Here is a 17,627-nt window from a genome sequence, read left to right as displayed (position 1 = left end):
TGATGAATTAATGCTGTAGATTTAATTTATTTTAACATGGATTACATAATGTGTACCTTTTAAAACAATAACAAAACCAGAAATGTGAAGAAAAAAAAAGAATAGTTCATGTGCCTCTTTACAGGTTGAGTGCCCGCTACATAAAATGCTTGGGCCCAGAAGTGTTTCAGATTTTCATAGTTTTTCAAAATTTGGAATATCTGCTATATACATTTTACCAGGTGCAAAATCCCAGGGTGCTCAAAGGTTTCATTATTTCAGATAATTTCAGGGCAGAGATGTTTAATTTATACTAAGTATTGTTTAAAGAAAAGATTCATTAAATGTTAGGTTACTAGCATTATGAACAGATGGCATTGTGTGTGTGCGCGCGCGCATGTAGATGTGCATGTGTTAACTCCCACATATCATGTATACTTTTTTCTGTAAGTCTTCCCACAGAATGATGAAAATCTCCCTGTCCAATCTTGAACCAAAGCTTGGCCACATTAGCTGTGGCCAATGGGATTTTAATAAGGTGACACAGAGCTGCGCGTGTTTAAAATACCCTGGGGGTGGGAAGCAGGACGCAAGAGTTGAGGTTTGGTCTTCTACTGTGTATTCTAATGCTAACTGCAGCCCCTCGAGATGAGAGAGTCTGCAGTAGACCCAAGTGAGCTAAGTAACCTTGCCCCCAAGTTATTTCTGATTGGTAGATAAAGATGCTGTCAGCCAATAGCTAGGCAGAAGAGATATGGGGTGGTTGGGGGTTGTTTTAGGCTTCCCAGGCTTGGGCATCAGTCAGAAGAGAACCAAGAGGGGAGAAAGGTGGAAGAGGAAAAGAAAGTCCCCATGGGTTAGGTGAGACACAAAAACATGGTCCTGAGGACTGGCCAATTAAGTAATAACTTGGGGTTATCATTAGAAAGTAGATTCTAAGACAGGCAGTGGTGGCGCACGCCTGTAATCCCAGCACTCTGGGAGGGCAGAGGCAGGCAGATTTCTGAGTTCGAGGCCAGCCTGGTCTACAGAGTGAGTTCCAGGACAGCCAGGGCTACACAGAGAAACCCTGTCTCAAAAAAACCAAATCCAAACAAACAAACAAACAAACAAAGACAGCTACAGTGTACTTACATATAATAATAAATAAATCTTAAAAAAAAAAAAAAGAAAGTAGATTCTAATAGCATGAAGTTAGATATCTGCCTAGCCCTTGTGCTATTTAAGGCTTATTATAAATATAAAGGTTGTCTGTGTCCTTTATCTGGGAACTGAATGATCAAGGCAGGCTAGAAACTCTGGATTGGGATTAAATACCTCTACAACACTCCAGGGAAGGTTTCTTTTGTCTCAGTTTCAGAGGCTACAGTCTACCCCGACAGCAGAGCAGTATGCAGCATGAAGACCATGAGAGGGTAAGGCAGTAGCTGCCTTCTGTCCCTTTACCTCCTCGAAGCTCCCAGTGTGGAAGGTGTGCTTCAAGGCAGGTCCACCCAATTAGTGAATCTCCTCTAGAAATGCCCTCACACACAGTCCAGTACTGCATCGACTCTAGGAGTGTTTCTCTACCAGTCATGCTGACAAATGAGATTAGCTATCACACTAGAAAAACCTTTCTACTTTGTGTCCTCTCACACGCTCAGAATCCGCGCCCTCTATCACATGAGTAACCACATCTAAGCTAGCTATCTAAAGGAGAAGAATCTGTCAAACCCACATTACAAGTGAGGAAAGTGACCTGGAAACAGCAGCTCAGGTTCATGGTCTGAGTAATAGTGTGTGTCCCTACTCTACACAGCATCATCAGCCTGGCTTACACCCTGTTTATAACACACTGGACTATCCTGTGCCCCTTCAACAAAACACTAAGCACATTTTACTTTCCTGTTCCGTGAATTTCCTTCCAGTACAGACGTCTGATGAGATGAGCACTTAGTGAGGTTGGTTTCTCTGGAGTTAAAAGTATAGCATTCTTGGAATACGGACTCTGCATCCATGAACAGAAGGAGGAAAGCAAGTTTACGCAGAACTCCAACAGATCAAACACTAAGCTAATCAGAGAGATTTTCTGTGGTGGTCTGAATGAGACTCATTCCCTATAGTTCAGAGTATTTGAACACTTGTTCAAAGTTGTCTTGGTCAGCAGTAAAGAAAAATCTAAGACATGCTCTAAGTAAGTATTGTAAAGACTGCTGTGTGATGAACGGAAATGTCTTCATACTTGCACATTGCTCAGGCTTATCCAAATGTGTGCTGCTCTTGTTAAGACCTGGGGATTCACATGTCTGAAGCAGACTCTAAACATAGGCAGAAGGGCTGTACACACACTGCTCAGAGGAAGGCAACAAGACACTCTTGAGAGGGCATCTGTGATGCGCAGCTCCGAGTCATGTATACGCAAGGGCCATATGCATGCAACCCTCTTCTGCCAAGGCTACACTGTGTTCAATCAATCTGCACATTTCATTTTCAGCATCAAGACACACAAGACTGAGAAAAAAAAAAAAAGACAAACCTAAGTCTAAGTCAAACGATGGTTTTTAAGGGTTTTTTGTTTGTCTGTTTGTTTCTTGTTTTATTTTGTTTGTTTGTTTCATGACAAGGTTTCTTTGCGTAGCCCTAGCTGTTCTGGAACTCACTCTGTAGAGCAGGCTCGCCCCGAGCTCACAGAAATCTGCCTGCATCTGCCTCTTAAGTGCTCTCATTAAAGGTGTGTGCAACCACTGCCCAGATGTTTCATTCTGAAAAGTGCTCAAGCTGGGGCTGGAGAGAGAGATCAGCAGTTAAGAGCTGTCTTGCAGAAGACACAGGTTCAGTTCCCAACACCCACTCCATGGCTCAAAACCTAACTCTAGTTCCAAGGGATATAGTGCCCTCTTCTGGCCTTCATGGGGACAAGGCACACATGTAGAACACTTATAAACATTCATGCAAAACACTTATAAAATATAACTATAAAATATAAAATGTAAAACCACATGAAATAAAAATATATAAATCTTTAAAAAACAGTACTTGGGGTTATTATTAATAATTTAAGTGTATATATTATAGGATTGTCTAAAACAGATTATAAACTATAGAACTGTTTCAATGCAGAAGTGGTATCAGAATGAGAGAAAATATTTGCAACCATTCATTTAGTAAGGAGTTGGCATTCAAAACATAAAGAATGTTTTAAAAAGGCAAGAAAACAAATAATTCAAAAATTAGCAACAGCCAATACTCAAAAGATGTATTAGTGCTAATGGACACATCAAAACATGTTCAACTTTATTATCAACAGAATCCTAATAAAACCTACACTGAGAGCTAGAGGAAGGACCCAGCACTTGAAAGGATTTACTGCTCTTTCAAAGGCCCACGTTTACCCTCAGAGTCCACATCAGATGGCTCACAACAACCTGTAACCCCACCACCTACGGCTTCCCCCTTTACCTGCACAAGCATGGTATACAAAAGCTCACACAGGTACACACAGAAATAAAAAAAGAATGAATATATACTTTTTAACAGTTACAATGAAATATACCTAACACCTAATAGGATCACTATTACCAAATACACAAAAGATAGCAATGTTGGCAAAGATGAAGAGAAAGGGGGACTTCTTGTACAGCTAGTAAGAACATAACCTACGTTATTAAAAAGAAAACACAAATTCCTCACAATTTAAAAGTGGAATTCTTACCATATGATCCAGCAATTCTCCTTGTGGGTATATAATCCAAGAAAATAGTCAGAATTCTGAAGACGTGCCTGTACTCCCATGCCCGCCCCCAAATCAGCTCTCCTGTGCCCTCATGTCCACTGCCAATGGCTCTCCCCATGACTTTCTTCCTCCAAGTTTCTACACCATTCTCTGTTTAGAGCACGTATCTTATAGTAATCTCATTTAACCTAATGTACAATCCGCAGAAAACCTGTCAACCTTAAGCAATAAATATCCAAGAGTTAGTTCTTCAGAAAATGAAGCCCCTGGTAATCTAGTACTAACAGTGAGGTAAGGCTGTGCCTGCCTTTTAATCCCAAGGCCATGAGACTGAGGCAAGCCCAGGAAGCCAGCCTGGGGTTCATAGTGAGGCCCGCCCTCAAAATTAAAAAAGTAAAAGGAATACAAAAGCACAAGACAAAAAAAATGATTACAATTTTAAAACAAGGAGTCTTTGTCTCTGGATATCTTATAATTTAAAAACTTGGATGAAATGTCTAATTTCCTAGAAAAACATAAATTTTCAAAACTGATTACCTAATCAAGAGGGAGATAAAGAAAAAAACAGTAAGGGATTGGAAAGATGAGACACTGAGTAAATTGTCAGATAACACCCCCTACCCATCCCATCCCAAGAAAAAGCATCACACTCAAAGATTTAAGGAAAATCCACAAAGAACAGACAACCTCAAAGCTGTAACAGTTACTGAGCATAAAGCATTATAAAGTATTACATTTGCTTCGTGTAAAGCAACGCTACTAAAACATAACAAAAACTAGATTGTTCTTATCCTGTCAGTAGTTCTGGGTTTTATTTTTTTAATTTTATACCATGAGGATGTATAGTCTGTAACTAAAGCTTTTAAAGCAAGCCCAGTTTTCAGACCAAGTCCAAATTCTACAGTGTGGCATTAGGCAGCTCAGGCCCTGGCTCCGCCCACCAGGCTCATCTGCTACTGGGCACAGACTCTGCATGCTGAAGACACACTAAAGCCAACAGGCTCAACTGTGAGGGGGCAGTGTCTACCATATCCCACTTATAAAGTGCTCGCACACTGTCCTGTGTCTTTACACGTCACTGCTGCTGCTTAAAAGGAGTCTCCTCGGCAAGCATCATGGCACACATCTGTATCCCAGGCTGAAGCAAGGCCATGAGTTCCAGGCCAGCCTGGGTTACATAATGAGAACTTATTTCAAAAAACAAATCAGAGCCGCAGAGAAGGCTTGCTGTTGAGAGCACTTGGTACTGAGGGGCTCTGGCCCCACATGGCCACTCACAGCCATCTTGTGTTTAACTTCTTGGGTTAAAGGTCAGATTGGTCCTTCCTCCTGTGTGCTATAAAGTGATTAATATATCGCCCTTCAGTTTTAAACTGTGCCAGTCAGGATCACAAACTATCCAGCAACACTATCTTAGTTAGAAGTCTTCTCTGCCCGATTTTTCCTTTCAAGGAGAAAATATCAAGTATCTGCTGCCCTCATCCACAACGCATTTGCCCCTCACTGTGAGAACAGGGTCCTGTCCTGTTCATCTCCATATCACTGATGCCTAACACTGCCTGGCATACGGTAGATACTTTCTAAACTTGCATTTTGTTTTCTCCTTTAAATTTAGTTTCAGACCAAGACTTTTGAAATCTGTCTATGAGGAAGAAATAAGTCTAAGTGACCAGATACACAAGTGGTTAACTCCAGGAAGGGTGGCAAGGGGACAGGACAAGTGAATGAGCGAGCAGCTTCCTCAACAAGACATCTGAGGGAACAAGGACACTAGATTTTCCTGAGACCCACGGGACATGATTGTTTTTGATAAGCACCATTTCAAAACAGAGCTCAACTAACTGCCGCATTCACTTCCTCCTACCACCTAGCACTTTCCCAAGGAATTCAGCTATTTGTATTTCATTGCAAATAAAGTCAGAATTCTAGACAACTCCCTGGACACAAACCACTTTCACTGATGGCTAAAGTGCTTAAAAACACACAGCCAATACACAAGTCAACTCAATAAAATTCTCAAGTTTTTCTCTCCATTAACACTGTCTGACTTCTAAGATCTAGAAGACAACTGAGGCCAAAAGTATAAAATCTAAAAAGTCAAATGCTACCAATAATAGCTACATTTCGTAACACTGATGCCAAGTTTTCTAACAATATATTCCTATAAAGTGAACAGTATATCCCCATATTTTAGTCAGTAAACAGACTTGACTTATTGACGACAAAGAATCTAACATAAAACATGTTTTTCCTTATGGATTCACAGATCAAGCTCCACTCTTCTTGGTGCTCAAGAAAGGCCATTCGGTCATCTTAGAGGCGTGATTTCTGTTCTCTAAAATCTAAAGTTTATGGCACTATCTCCAATCTTCATGTCCCTACTAGCCCTTGCTCAGTGTCTTTGCTCAAGCTGTTCTCCACACTTGGAACACCTTTGATCCCACAAGTAGAAGAAATTAAGATTGGGCCCAAAGGTGAAATGCACCCATATTAATAAGCATATGAAATGAGTCTCCCTAACTCCAAGTTCTCTCCCAAAAGACCACACTCCTAACAGATCTAGGAATTCTTAGGTTGTGTAGATTTTCTATTATTTGTACTTCCACAAGATTAGTCTTAGAAATAATATTCATTCAAAGTGAGAAGCTCACTGTCTATCCTATTAAGAAACAACATTCAACAGAATGCACTGGGTAAATTTTATATTTTACCCCATACTGATCCCACTTTCTCCAAGGGAGATAGCTATTTTTTGAACCCATACCAAACACAAAATTATATGCTACCATTTATTCTACACTGGTTTCTCCCACCTCCATCTCTCTCGCTCTAAACAGCCTGCCTATCTAGGGCATAACTGATAGAAAAAGTCAAGGGAATCCTATGATTGAAAATACCTTAAATCTAGTTCTTAATTCAATATAGTTCTAGACACAGGTAAACAGAGCATGGTATTCGAACTATAATATTAGGACTTTTTCGTAGGAGTGCTTGAGACTGAACTAGGAAAGTGACATTGAGCTTTCTCGCTCCTCCAGCCCAGCAAGATGCCCAAAGGAAAGAAGGCCCGGGGGAAGAAGGTGGCCCCAGCCCCCATTGTCAAGAAATAGGAGGCCAAAAAAGGTGGTCAATCCTTTGAGAAAAGGCCCAAGAACTTTAAAAAACTTTAAAAAAGAACTTTAAAAGGCATTGAGCAGGACATCCAGCCCAAAAGAGACCTAACACGCTTCGTCAAATGGCCCCGCTGCATCAGGCTGCAGCGGCAAAGAGCCATCCTCTATGAGCCACGCAAAGTCCCCCCTGCCATTAACCAGTCCACCCAGGCCCTGGACAGGCAAACAGCGACCCAGCTGCTTAAGCTTGCCCACAAGTACAGGCCAGAGACAAAGCAGGAGAAGAAGCAATGGCTACTGGGTCATGCTGAGAAGAAAGCCGCTGGCAAAGGGGACGTCCCAACTGAGAGACCGCCTGTCCTCCGAGCAGGAGTCACCACAGTCACCACCTCAGTGGAGAACAAGAAGGTTCAGCTGGTGGTGATGGCCCATGGTGTAGACCCCATTGAGCTGGTGGTTTTCCTGCCTGCCCTGTGTGGAAAGATGGGCGTGCAGGCAGGACGTCCTGGGCGTCCACAGGAAGACACGCACCACTGTTGCCTTCACACAGGTTAACTCGGAAGACAAGGTGCTCTGGCTACGCTGGTGGAAGCTATTAGGACCAATTATAATGTCAGATCCGCCACCACTGGGGAGGCAACGTCCTGGGTCCTAAGTCTGTGGCTCACGATGCCACGCTGGAAAAGACAAAAGCTAAAGAACTTGCCATTAATTGGGTTAAATGTACACTATGTTTTCTGTACATAAATATAATTACAAAATTATCTTCAAAAAAAGGAAAAGAAAGATGGTATTGAAATGTTACATTGCATGGCTCTTCTTGAAAGGTCTTTTTTCTTATTGCATGTATGCATGTGTGATACATTTACATGTGTGTGAATGTGTGGGTGCAGTGGTATGCTGGGGCGTGAGGGCCAGGGTTAGCGTCAGTGTCTTGCTCCATCACTATATTCTCACATGCTAAGGTTCAGAGCAGGCCCATAGCTCTCAATTCTCAGGAAGAGGACAAAGTCTCAGTATCCTTTGAGAAGCTGGTTTACATCCACCTACTGATCTCCAACCTTTGGTCTGGAATGAGGAAAAGACATGATGCTATTACAAGTATTTGTTTTCCTAAGCTTATGATATACTGAAGAACAGTAATAAGTCTGAATTTAGAGTCCTCCATATAAGCTGATACATAGTATTTTTGCTGTAATGTAAAACAAAATAGTTTTAGGATCAATGAAATGTAATGTAACAGATAAATGATAGGTGCTTTTTCCTTTTCTTGTTTAGTATTCAAAATTAAAGTGTATTAAAACTTTTAGTTATTCAAAAATGGTTAATATTTGAGATAATGAAGCATTAAAAGAAAATTTTAAAACTATTCCCATGTCTAGTCTAGTGCTATTTACTACATTAAAATAATTACTTTCTTCTTTAGAGACACCGTGTTCCTTACTTCACAGGCTTAAGTTTCACAGACATTTTAAATGAGAGCATACAGTGGATGGCAAATAAACACAGCACAGCAGCTAAGCCATTACAGGCCTGAGAAGCTGCGTCATTCCACACTGCATCAATGTGTTAATGCCAACAGACATGACACGTCCCAATAGGGCTGACAGTGCGTGCCTGCAATCTCAACACCTGAGAAATGGGAGGCAGAGGCTCAAGAACTGAGGTCATCCTTAATGGCACAGCTGAGTTCAAAGCCAGCCTGGGTTCCGTAAGATCTTGTCTCAAAATATGTGAATAAATAATAAGTATATTAAATTGTGGTCTGAAAAAAAACATTATGCATGACTTAAGACTAAAACGAGGACGTCATCAAGGTAACTTACACGTGCAGTAAATCACACAGTCGGCTTTAATGTCTGCCTTGTGCTGCCAGTGCGGTGCTGCGGCTGCTACACCTGTCTATGGGCATCATGCTCTGACGATGCTCTGACGAGCTTCGTTTGCCATTTATATATATATTCCATTGCATTCACTCATGTTTGCTATAGTAGCAAAAGGTTAAGACATGTTATTTTTTTTAAAAAAGTACAAAACCATAGTAACATATGCCAGTAATCCTAAAATTTAGGAGACAGAGACAAGAAATCAAAAGTTCTAGGTCATCCTCAGCTACCTAGATTCAAAGCCAACCTGGGCTAGATGAGATCCTATCTCAAAAAATTAGCAAAACAAAATCAAAACAAAACATTCAAGTTGTTCCTAACCAAATACCATAAGGTGTTACAGTGTCCACTCGAGAACACAGGCAACAGTCCAAGTACTATGTCCTTATGCTTACCTGCTGGCACGGACGCCTACAACCAAAGTGACTCTAGTAAGAATGGTTTGATTTTTCTTAACCAAGGGTCCAATGCCCTGGGACACAGTACAAATTCCATTTTAAACAACCTCTAACAGTCCTTATAACTTTACAAAAGAAATACAGAAATAACATTTTGAATAAATTTGAATGTAACTGCTATATATAACTCAAAAAATGTATTTTTTTTCCTCCCACATGGCTACAGTGTGTATTCTACTCTGAAAGATTAGAGGTGGAAAATACTTGTCAGGCCCTAGATGTGTGGATCCTGAGACAGTATTATAATGCATTTCTCTAAAGGTATAGTATGGCCTGAGAACATAGTAAATGTTAGGATTAAATGAGTTTACCTGTCAGACTAGAGTCAGTCTGGTCTCTGAAGTGATGGTGGCAACTCTAGCACTAACAGTTAGACTAGACCAGGGTCTCTCCTGCTTCTGTAATGTAAAAGGAACCTCTGGCTCTGGGCCTCATGCTGACAGCTCCATGACCCAGACAGAAAGAACCTGCCCTCCAGTTCTAATAGAATTATTCTAAAAGACTCTGCTCACTCAGTAAGAAACAACAGGTCTGTCACCAGAAGTTACAAGAGCCAAAACAATTCTCAAAGAATATCTAGTAACAAAAAGGTTATGACTTACCTATACTTACTCTAATCGGATTTTTTTTTTAATTTATGAGGAAAATATACAGAACAAATACTAAAGGATCAAAAGTTTTAGATGGTGTGATATGTTGCAGGATTTTCCCTGTCCAATCGCATTAGGGAAGCAAGAAGTCTGTGACTGGGCAGGGAAAAGGGAGGCGGAGCTAAGCGTGGGAGAGATGGAGGGTCTCGTGGAGAAGGGGGAAGGAGAATGGAGGTGGACTGGAACCAGCGTGGCTTGAACCAGCCACAGTTATGATATCATAAGGTTAGAATAATTGGGATAAAGCTTTTATCATTATCAATTGGCTCTGAAATTATTGTATTGGCATCTTGTAAATTGTGATTTTGTTGATACATAAATCTGATTAACTACAAGCTTTAAGAGTTTTAATTCTGCTGGGTAATTGGGTGTTGTGATAGTTGACCATGGGGTGGCGTGGGGCGTTGTATGGTAGTGAGAGGAACTTAGGGTGGGGATGAGGGGCCCCTGAAGAGTTGGCAGGCAGAGATACTGTTGAGTTGAGAGCACCCAGTGGGGGCCCAGTGTCCTGGTTTGAGAGAAGCAGGGGGGGTGGGGAGTTGGCAGGTTCATTTTTTTAATATTTCCCCCAACAGTAATACACCAAAGAGGATGTGTATCCCCAACCAATACTCAAGGTTCAAAAACAGTAGTGACAACAAAGGAACAACTTGAAAATGGTAGACAGTGAAAACTATTTGGTTGTCATAAAAATGAATGCAACTTCATGCTATTTTAACTAAAGCTTATAGTCTACAAAGGAGGTCATAGTTCTATTCTGCACCTGCAAGACCACATTTTGGATACTATGAGTTTAGGCCATCTTTTTATCAGGTGGAGAAATACAGAGTATCCTATTTAGGAGATGCCAACTGGAAACATGTAAGGCCTGAAACTATGTCTCTAAAACCAATGTAATTCCCTAAAAGTAAATGGATTTGCCAACTTAAAAACTATTTAAGGACATTTTCATTGATACACTTGAGACACATTTTTAAGAAGCCTCAATAATTTCTAGGAAGTTAACAAAGGGATATTTTGTTATCTTTTTAGTTTTCTTTTGGTAGGCACAATGATAGCTTCTGAGTTGAGCACTGGATTAAGATGTTTTCTTACTCAATCTTCACATAACTGACGGCTTAAATAAACACTTTTATCCCTATTCTTCTGAGGCTCAAAGAGGTGTGGAAACTTATAAGAAGTCACAGATCTAAGGAGGCATGGCTGACTAAACCTATGAACCCTTCCCCAACCCCAGAGGCCATCTCCTTAACTATGCCAAGCTACTTCATGGCCAAGATGCTGCTGCAGAATGAAAATAAACAAAACCTCATTCTTGCCAATCTATGAAACACATGTAAACTGACTTTTCAATATTATTTTGTACCTCTAAAAGAGAAAAATCCCTCAATAATGGTAAATTATACTAACACGAATTCATAGCATTTCCATTATGCATGACTCATTTTAAAAAGTCACATCAATTTGTGTGATTTAGAATGTCCACACCCCTTCCATCATGATAAAGACATCCATAGACTTGCATTTATTAATCCTATTTCCACAATTTAGTTCAAAGAAACAAAAATATACAATACTATCGATAAAAATTCATAGAGATGGATCAGTTGTAGAACCCGTTAGCACAAGAAAGGCTCTGGATTCCATTCCCAGCACTACAAGAAAAAACAAATCTTTCACAGTGAAAATACACTACAAGAAAAGGTAAAGTAAAATATGATAAAGCCATAAAACTATAATCATAAAGGTCTTAAAGAAAAACAGGATTTTGCCTTAAATGAAAATAGCAAAACATGTCATTATAACTGTAAAGGGCATATAAATACAGAGTAAGCAAAAATAAAGCCATGTTTATTATATTTATGGTCATATCAGTAATTTTTAGTTTATCTTTAATATTAATTTCTACTCCTTAACTGTCAAAAGTTGGTTTTTAAAAATCATACATTAACTCTATCACTTATATTGTTTCTGAACTTACAAATAGAAGGCATAAGAGGTCTAGTTCCCAAAAGGCTAGGGTTAGGGTTAGAACAAGAAAGTTATACTGTTTAAATTAACAGTAACCATGCGCTAAGAAATCAGCATCTCAGTGGTACAATCACTAAATATTATTTTCTGAGAACAATTTGTCAAACCCAATCAACACACTAGGACTATACCCATGAACAAAACAGAAAAATTTCTTCCTTTGTGGAGCATAATGACATCCCAGCAGCACAGACCTACAGTAAACAAGATATATAAGTACAATGTGCAGCAGGCTGGTGATAGTGAGCGCTAAGGAGAGAAGTATAGCCGGGAAGGAAGGCTCGCAAAGGATGCTCCTGAAACTGGACGGCAACAGGCCTAACTGTCAGCTAACCCTCAGTGACTGAAGAGGAGCAAGTGTGACAGCAGTGTGACAGCCACAGAAACAACATGCCAAGCAGGCAACGGCACAGGCGAGTGCACTGACACAGAGCACTGCCCACAGAGGCTAACGGACCAAAACCTGAGAATGGCAACTGACTGGACCGCTTCTACCACAGGCACACTTCTCACAACCCTCATCTGAGGTACTACAACTGGGCTCACTACACAGCTGCTGCTGTTGCTGCTGCTGCTGCTTTATGCTTTTTTAATGCTTTTTTAATGTATGCTTCCTGTAAGCATCTCCTTTTATTCTAGAAACCCAAGTAAGGCCAACCACACAGCTCTGCTCAGCGGTTCCCTCTAAGGGTGTGATCCAGACCCAGTCCCCCACATGCCTTAGACTCACACAGAACCCTCAGTGAACTCGTAAAAGAAAGGTGAAGCCGGCCAGAAATAAGGAAAGGACAATTTAGTCTGCAGGACAGTTGCCAAGGGTTAGTGGGAGGGGTGCAAGAAGTAACTGCTAGGTAGGAGGGCATGCAGAGCTACAGCAGGGCCTGGCTCAGGTCTAGGCCTCAGGTGGGGGAATGGCAAAGAAGTTTCCAGTAGTGCGGAGATACAAGAAAGGTCCTAAGTAAGAAAATCTTAAGATATCTACTAAGCTGAGATGCAATCTTTGCTACTAATTCTACTAACTTTCTAACAGAACTTTTCTATTATAGCTATTTTGGGGATCAGGCTTAGATGCAGAGAAAGCAACACACACATGAGACAGGCTCAAAGGATGAAGCGGGTGGGACCCAAAACAAAGCAGAAGCAAAGATCTGAGTCAGAGAACTATGTGCTCCTGAAACTGCAGAAAGATCTGGGGAGGAAACTGTACCACCAAGTATAGACTAAGGCTTTAAAGGGACAAAAGGCGAAGGTGTACAAGACACGCCCAGCTAGATCACCCCCAGAGAAGCAGAGTACAGAGGCGAGGCACTCGTGCATGGTTGCTTAGATCATCAAGTGCAGCTCAATACTTCAAGTCAGGGTGACCCTTCTCTAGCCCTTTAAGAATGTTAAAGAACTGGAGAACAAAGGAGACAGAGAAATTACAGATAAGACTGATCACGTGGATAAAAGCTCTAAAGCCAGGACTGAGGAGAGCCTGCTCAGAGAACAGTGTAGAAACTGGCCTATTTGGAACAGAGTAGCAACTGGCAGGCAAGATTAGCCAGGTAAGACGAGACCAGATGGAGGAAAGCTCTGAAACCTCGGATGGGAAATCTGAACTTTGTTTCACAAGCACTGATGGGAAGGGAAACTGCTTTCTTCCCTCCTCAGTCTTTCATGGCTTACTTATTTAGATAGTAAAATTCTGTGGCATGGAGACTGGTCCCTTCCCTTGTATTCGGGAAAGCCTTACTGATTTCCCATTCTTCCAATCACATTACAGGCTCTGGGGTACACTCATGACTTCTATGAAGATAAGGCCTCTATTTGCTTCTTCAACTTCCGCCAACTGTTCTTTAAAAAAGTTCTTCCACAGTTCTATATCACTTATCTCCTCTGTAACATTTATTGCCTATCCTGGGACATATCCAAATGAGAGATTTAAATATCACTTAAGGTCTCCCTAGCTCAGTGGTAAATTACTTGTCTAGCATGGACAAGGCCTAGTAGGTACAGCAAAAAATAAAGGTTAAGTAAACTGGAAAAATAAGCACTGACTAAGTCCAAAGACTCTAGAAATTCAGATTCTGATGTAAGCAGAGGCCAAGAAAATAGACCTGCACAAAACTAAGAAACGGGTGCTAGAGAAGAGGAATCTTAGTGTCAGAAAGCAAAGGGTGGGTACATCAGTCTGGAGTTAGAAATGGTGGAAAGCACCTATCAGAAAGCTCTTTCCTGTGCTAAGTCTCCAAAGAAAAAATAACAGAGAGGAGGAGGGGCTGAGCCTACACAGAGCACAATCAGACCCCAAAGAAAGGCAGCGTCGTGCCCTCAACAGACTGCAGGTTAACTGCATGTGGCTCAATAACAAACCTCAAGCACGGACCACACCACTAACACAGGTAAGCTAGTGTTAAAGAGCCTGCACGCTCACTCTACTGCACCATCTCCACTTTAACATTTCATGTTTAAGTCTCTTTCCTTAAGAGGGCTTACTGATTGTTAAATGTCACAGATCTGTCTCCACAGCATGTAGCACGGAAACAGCAGAACCTAAACAAACAACCCTGTTTTAGTGACTTTTGCCCATGAGGTAAAAGAGTCCACTGCTTAAGGAAGAGTAAAGTGGGAAAAGTTAGCACAACCGCGGTAGGAAATGATTAGAAAGAAATACAAAGGAACTTTCTGGGGAGACGAAAATGTCCCAATTCATAAGACAGGGATTTACAAGTGTGTCCATTCGTTTGACAAGTAACTAAGAATTGCACAGTTCGATAAATATAAGTTTTACCTATAAAAAGGAGTAGGGATCACACAGATGGATGAAACAGTATGGGTAAAGTGAGTAGGGGATTATTATTCTTTTATTCTATTTACTACGTCTATATGTAAAATATTCCATAATAAACGTGTGTGTGTGTGTGTGTGTGTGTGATTTAATAGGGTAATAAAGCTACATTTACAGAATTTTAAAGTATCAGAATTTTATCTACTCTAATATTTAGAATAGTGTTGCAACATAACCTCTGAAGTGCGTCTACGAGTTCTGTTAGCTGTCCAATCCCAAGAGAATATACATTCTAAGACAAACTTACTATTCACAAGATGCACAAAGTGAAGCCCAGCGACCACTCACCCTCTGGGGAGTGCCAGGCATCAAAACTAATTAGCTCTGTGACCAAAGGGCCAGTGCGACAGAAGGCCAGACTGATATAACCTCCAGACCATGAAACCAGAGAGAGGGGTTCAAAGATGAGCATAGGGCCATGAAAGTACACAGTATCTAATATATATTAATATACATTCTAATATTATTAGATATATGCCTATATAATATATAATTATATAACAGTGATTTGTGTAAGTTCAATCATCTTATTGCAATAATGTATGTTTCATATTATCTGTTCATAATCTGCATCTTCACCTCTCAAAATATCTAATGCCCAAAACAAAGATTTTGCTACTCATCCCAACGTGAAAGATTAGCAACTCTATTTTGCTCAGTAAACTACCTGTTGAGTAATTATATCTTCAAAAAGTTCACACTGCTTCTCAAAAGGAGTTTTGGAATGGCAGATGAACAGCTTCAATTATTTAGGAAGAGAAATTGTATTATCCTATGTCACCTCCACTGCTGTTATTTCCCAGTAGAGCTGTTGGCTTGGACTGTCACTGGAAAGGGGCGTAAGAGGTTTTCTGGGTGCCGGTAATACTCTGCTGCTCATGCTGGGCATCGATTGCACAGGTGTCTTTTACTTGCAAAAATCTTGCAAACCTGACATTTATGCTGTATATTGTTTTCTGCATGTATACAATGTCCCAGTAAAGAGAACTGTTTTTAAATCAGTCAGAGCTGTTAGCAGTCAAGTTCCTTCCCTATGAAAATGCCTGTTCTAGACACTGAAACACTTCCCTACGAAGACTGCAATTCAAGGAATTAAAAGTGAAGGGAAGCATTAAATGTTTTATCAGCATACTCCAAAAAACTGGTAACTTCTAATCCCAAACGAGAGTGCAGAAAGGACACAATCTAACAGAAAAATATTTAGTATTAATCGCCCCCCCACCCAAGAACTCTTTTTAAAAATGACGAAAAGTTAGTGTGTGGAGGCAATATCATTTTGTAAAGCTGATTTAGGAAGAAAGGGGCCAATGCTGAAGCCGATAAAGTAGCTAAGACCCTACATTAAAGGGTACTTGGAATTCTCTGCTAGTATTTTAGGCCAAATTCTAATAATAAGATAGTTGGAGCAAATCGAAAGGAGGAGACAACAGTACCTGCCCAGAGGGTTGATGAAATAAAATGCCTGAAAGCATTATTCTAAGACTGAATATTAAATATCCAAAGACTAACAGCAATGCTTAGGAAGTAACCTCTCTTTGGCTCGCTGAAATCAAATGTGTAACAAGAAATAAAACTGTGCCTGTAATACCACCAGCAGCACTCAATTCTCTCTTCTTTCCTAATCTCCCAAAAGTTCAAAGTAAACTTTAACATTCTCTGCAGGCAGAAAGCTGTACGGTGGAATTAACAAGTGATCTTCACCCAAAACACACTTTCACCTTTCACCTACAAAGCCGTGGGAGGAAACTTTGTCCTCCGCACACCGCTGAGTCAATTCAACCTTTCCCAATGAGATGTCAGGGCATTCACTGACCAATTCCGGAAAACGGGGCACCGCGTTAGAAGACAATCGTGCCCACTGGACCCAGAAAAACCCCAGGAACGCCCCTGGCCACTATCCACCGCCACTACTCCGGAGTCGAGAAGTGCCCATCCCGAACGCAAACCTTAGCGTTCCGTGGCGATGAGATGGCAAAACCGGAATGCACCCATAAAGTTGACATACAGGGGGAGGTGGTGAGGGGGCGCAGGGACGCGGCGCGCCCTCCTCCCTCCCGCCGTCTGGGAATAGCGCGGCGGCCGCCGGGCCGAGGGCCCCGGGGCTCGAGGACCGCTGGCCCGGTTCCGCGGGCACCCGCGCAGCTCGGGACCTGGAGAGAAGGGCAAGGCGCGCGCCCGGAGCACCCGGCTCGGGCCCGGGAAGGCGGCGCGGCCGCGAGCCTCACCCGTGCAGGCCGAGGGCGCGACGCCGCTTGTGGAGTAGGCAGAGCAGCAGGAACGCGGCCCCCGCCAGCGAGGAGTTCCGCGCCGTCAAGTACTTGCTGAAGGCCGCCATGGCACCGGCAGGGCGAGCGAGCCGCGGGATAGGGGACGCGCCGGCGACAACCTCAGTGCAGGAACCGCGGGGGAGACTGGGAGGATAGCTCGGCGCCGAGAGAAGGCGGGGCCGGCCGCGCGGGAACGCCCCCTGGCGCGCGCCGCCGCGCCGAGCCCACCGCGGACTTTGGCTTCCCGGGCGCGCGCGCGGGCGCGGGGCGATCGAAAGGTTCTTCCCCCGGGGGACGCTCTGCGCACGCGCGGACCCCCGCGGACTCGCCGGAAACGCGGCGGGCGGACAGTGCTGGTCCTCCGGGTCGGTCTGGAGCTGCCCCCGCTTCGGCCTTGCGAGCTCCGCTTGCACACACCCTAGCTTTCACAAGAACTGGAAGAGCGGGCCAGGCCTGCGCCACGGACTCAGTGGGCCCTGCCCCTCCGCCATCCCCTGGATGGGTCGGCACCACCCTCTTAAAGAAACCGGGGGGGGGGGGGAGGACGGGGAACGGCCCCGCCACAGAGCCAACATTTACAACTTACAAGAGTGAAGGGAGACCAAGAAAAAAAAAAAAAAAGACTACAATTAGATAACTTATTTCAAGCCGCCATGGATTGTGGTCTCTAGGAGTTCTGTAAAAATCGATTTAGGAAGACG

General features: G+C 42.4%; 1 protein-coding gene across 3 annotated transcripts in view; it reads right to left on the bottom strand.

Annotated features, from left to right (window-relative positions):
• Abcd3 (ATP binding cassette subfamily D member 3) overlaps nt 1-17,311 on the bottom strand; it is a 53,594-nt gene extending 36,283 nt beyond the window's left edge. For 2 of the 3 annotated variants that reach the window (XR_007977419.1, XM_052179324.1), the window contains exon 1: nt 16,885-17,311. Coding sequence is in view for 1 of the 3 variants with exons in the window: in XM_052179324.1 (XP_052035284.1) it covers nt 16,885-16,994 (110 nt within the window). In the remaining 2 variants the exon portion in view is untranslated. Of the gene's footprint in view, nt 1-16,605; nt 16,630-16,884 lie in introns of those variants that run through there. The other variant, XM_052179325.1, reaches the window with a different exon arrangement.
• Nucleotides 17,312-17,627: the final 316 nt, after the last annotated feature.

The sequence above is a fragment of the Apodemus sylvaticus genome, chromosome 4, assembly GCF_947179515.1.
Source record: "Apodemus sylvaticus chromosome 4, mApoSyl1.1, whole genome shotgun sequence".
In the NCBI taxonomy this organism is placed as follows: Eukaryota; Metazoa; Chordata; class Mammalia; order Rodentia; family Muridae; genus Apodemus; species Apodemus sylvaticus.
Note: the sequence above shows the minus strand (reverse complement) of the source record. Positions and strands in the feature narration are given on the sequence as shown.